At 61.5% G+C, this 3,891-nt stretch overlaps 1 protein-coding gene across 1 annotated transcript in view; it reads right to left on the reverse strand.

The window, feature by feature from the left end:
* The window catches only part of FIBCD1 (fibrinogen C domain containing 1), a 64,180-nt gene that overhangs the window by 21,183 nt on the left and 39,106 nt on the right, over nucleotides 1-3,891 (reverse strand). The window contains exon 2 of the mRNA XM_045288520.1: nucleotides 1,978-2,457. Coding sequence (XP_045144455.1) covers nucleotides 1,978-2,457 — 480 coding nt within the window. The remainder of the gene's footprint in view (nucleotides 1-1,977; nucleotides 2,458-3,891) is intronic.

Below are 3,891 nucleotides of genomic sequence, written 5' to 3' on the forward strand. Positions count from 1 at the left end.
AGCACAAGGGCACTTCTGCCCTGGGTACCCACGGGCCTATCTTTGGAGAACCCAGGCCTCTTGGCTGAGAGGCTGGGAAGCTTGGAGGAGTGTGAGGAGCCTCGGCTGGCTGCCCCCGAGCGGGACACAAAGACAAATCGTGTCTGAAGTCATCCCGGGTCTGTGAGTCAAATCAGACCTTTCTCGAGGAGTAAATATATCAGGGGAGCCGCAGAACTCCAGCGCCCCAGAAAAGCCATTAGTCTTTCAGAAATCATTCTCTGCCTCTTCATAGGTTATGGGTGAGGGGACCCCGAGGCTCCCGCCCAGCGTTAACAGTGAGCATCTGTGGCCTGGGTTTGAGCTGACTTGAGGCTTAGCATTTGCAGAGCGAGGCGGGGTTTCCCTGAGCTTGCTGAGCCTGGGGAAGTTGCAGATGGAGGGGGCAGCGGGAAGGGCAGCTAAACACCCCCTCCCCACCCCCGCCCCGGGAGCAGGAAGCTGCCATCCCCATCAGTCACCCCGACAGGGTGATGAAGACCGTTGTTTCTCCAGCTGCAGCTGCAGCGAAAAGGCCCATTGCTCACAGGCTGTTGGGTGACCGGACTGCTTGGTCATCTGGGCGTCCTGGTGAGGGTGTGGGTGGGGGGTAGGCGGAAGGGGCTGGGCAGCTGGGCTGGCAGGAACTGGTGGGGCGTGTGGAGTGGGGCCTGGCCTCAAGGTCCTTGGGGATCTGAGTCAGAGGGATGACGGGGGCAAGGAGAGAGGCTGGGCAGGGCGACGGGAGATGAGGTTCCAGGCGAGCCTCCCGCTGAACCTTAAAGAAATCACCACCCCTCTCACAGCCCTGGTAGTGTCATGGTTACCCGCTGGGCTGCAATCCACTAGAACAGCAGTTCGAAACCACCAGCGCTTCTCAGGAGAAAGATGAGGCTTTCTACTCCTGTAACGAGTTACAGCCTCGGAGACCCACAGGGGGGTTTCTACCCTGTCCTAGAGGGTCACCAGGAGTCGGAATGAAATCGATGACAGTGAGCTGAGTTTTTATCTGGGCCTCGGTGGTTCTTTTCTGGAAAATGGGGCAAGAGAGATGAGATGATCCGAAAGCCCTGATTCTGCAAAGGGCAGACTTCCTGGCGAGGGCGCGTGCTCTCTAAGCCAACAGCGGAAACCCAGCTAATGCGGCCAGAACTCCACCAGCCAGCCAGCACAAAGAGTCAGCCTGCAGGGCTGGGGCCCTGGTGGCAGAGTGGCTACATGCTCAGCTGCAAGGCGAGCAGTTCGAAACCACCAGCCAGCTCCAAGGGAGAAAGATGAGGCTTTCTGCTCACATAAAGGGGGTTTTGTTTTTTGATGCAGTGTAGAGGTGGGGAGGGTGTAGACCGGAGAAGGGTCCTGCTGGCCTCTCTCCACTGGTCTCTCCTCGCCTGGAGAGTGGTGGGCATCACTTGGCAGTGGACTAGGGCACAAAGGAGGGGGGCGCAGCTCTGTCTGGCCCCGTGGGACCGTGTGTGTGCATGGGGGGGTGGTGGTGGTGGCAGTTGTTGCTCAGCACATTGCCAATGTGTCCTTGACCAGTGCCTCCCTCTTCCAGCCTCAAGGTTCCCGTCCACTGATGGGTGGGGCAATGCTCCTCTCCTGCATCTTACCTGGGGCATGGAGCACTTGGAAGGCCACCCCTCCCCAGCCCTGGGTTCTGTCTGACTGTTGGACATCCGGGGGGGGGGCGGGGAGGGAGGGGCGGAAAGAGGAGCTGGGTTCGAGTCTTAGCACTGCTCCCCAGGAGCTGTGTGGCCTGGGATAAGAGATGCTACCACTCTGGCCTCACCTGCTGCTCACCGCTGTCTGGGAATAACCCCTGTCCAGTGTCCCAGCACTTAGAGAGCCCGTGAAGTTGTGGATATCAGTGCCCAGAGCAGGGCCAGCACGAAGCAACAGTAGCCCTATGCCCCCCACGCCCACCTCCCAGGACACTGAGGTGCCCAGCCAGCTCCTTACCTGAATGAGACGGTCCTGCTCACTCTGCAGGGCGCTGAGCCCCTGGCCCAGCAGGCTGTGGCCCTTGCGAAGTCCCACACACTCGGCCTGCAGCTCCGAGGCCCGGGCCAGCAGCCGGGGCAGCTGGTCGGCCAGCGTGTCCAGCAGTGCCTGCTCCTGCTCGCCCACCTGCCTCGGCCCGGCCTGGTGGTCCGTCAGCGCCCGCAGCACCGAGGCCTGGGCCCCCTCCAGGCGAGTGAACCCTTCTGAGAGGTCGGGGCAGCGTGGGTCGATGAGGATGCTGAGGCGGGAGCTGTCGGTCCTCTCCACGGTGACCAGGGCACTGTTGGGCCCCGCAGACCCCGTGCTGACAACGGGCGGGGGCGCCGTGCCCGGGGTGTGGGCGTGGTTCAGGAAGAGCACAGCGCCGGTGACAGCCAGGGCCAGCAGCACGGCCAGCGACAGCAGCACCGTGCACAGCATGTAGCCGCAGGTGGGCCGCTGGACAGACAGACAGACAGAGGAGAGACTCAGCATTAGGGCTTTCAGCTGAAGTAGCTCCAAGGCCAGGCCTCTGGCCTTGGTGGAGTCTGGACAAGACTCAAAGGCCCTTGGTTCTGGGTCGGGGCGCTACAGAGACAGGCAGAGATGAGAGACGGCATCCCAGAGAGAGACAGAGAAACAGGGCCACAGGGGAGAGGGGAGATGGGGAGCAAGACAGGGAAAGCAGGTGGAGAAGGGCAAAATGGAGACCGAGGCAGAGAGAAATGGGGACCATAGATCCTGGGAACCCTTCACAGAGATGCAACATCATTAGGTGGGGGACCCATGTGCACCCAGGATACCAGGCAGCCAGCAGGCTGCCAGTGCTGGGAGTTCTGCAGAGAGCTGGGTCTCAGGAGGTGTGCTAGGAGCTGTGGGTTTGAGGGAGCCAGGGTGCATGGAGGGAGTAGTAGGAGGTGGGCATGGCCCTGAAGCCAGACAGGACTGGGCTCTGGCCCTGGCCCTGCTGTGTCCACCTGGGTGACCTCAGGCAAGGGGCCTCACCTCTCTGAACCTGTTTCCTCACCTGTCAAATGGAGGTAACCACGACACCCTTCTCTCTGGGCTACGGAGATCTCACAGCTACCTGCCACTCGGACTCAGGTGGCAACAATGAAACGGCCACACTGGCACAGCAGGGCAGGGGCTTTGGGGGTAGTGAGCGCTGGTCACTGAAGGTCCCTTGCAACCCGTGGCATCCACATGCCAGGCCTCCCCTCCAGTCTCCTCCCCTTTCCTCCTCTCCTTCTCAGAGCAGGCAAGAGATGGGAGAGGCGCCAAGGAACCAGGCAGAGAGGTGCCATGGCCACCCTGGAAAAGGGGTCTGTCTGTCTGCTTCCACCGAGACCAGGGCTGGGGTTGCCTGGGCCACAGGAGGCTGTGAACCCTGGACAGGGTGAACGGAGGCAGCAGGCCTGGTTAAAACTGGGTCCCTGGAGTGGCAGGGTGGCTACGTGGGCCCTAACCACAGAGGATGTCCAAGTGCACATGGCAGTCGGATGAGGAGCCCTGGGGGGCAGGGGTTCACTTCTACCAGCTGCCCCGAGAGGGAAGGCATGGCAGTTGGCTCTGAGTCCAGCCTTGGAGACCCTCGGGGGAACCCTGGCCTACCCCAAGAGGTCCCTGTTAGTCAGAGGCAAGTCAGCGGCAGTGGTTCCTGGGTGGTCCCTCCAGCACTCAGCAGGGGGAGGGTCCCAGCAGGGGCACTGGGATGCGGAGGCTCAGGTTCACTGGGCAGAGTCCCTCACAGCAGTTTACCCTGAGCATTTGAACCCAGGGAGTCTGAGGCCCAGAGAAGCTGAGGGGCCTGCCCACAGTCACAGAGCAAACGGGCACAGCTCTAAGACAGACAGACAGACACACACACACACACACACACACACACACACACAC

This window comes from Echinops telfairi, unplaced genomic scaffold (assembly GCF_000313985.2).
Source record: "Echinops telfairi isolate 266 unplaced genomic scaffold, ASM31398v2 ScPeMD7_22;HRSCAF=79, whole genome shotgun sequence".
NCBI lineage: Eukaryota > Metazoa > Chordata > Mammalia > Afrosoricida > Tenrecidae > Echinops > Echinops telfairi.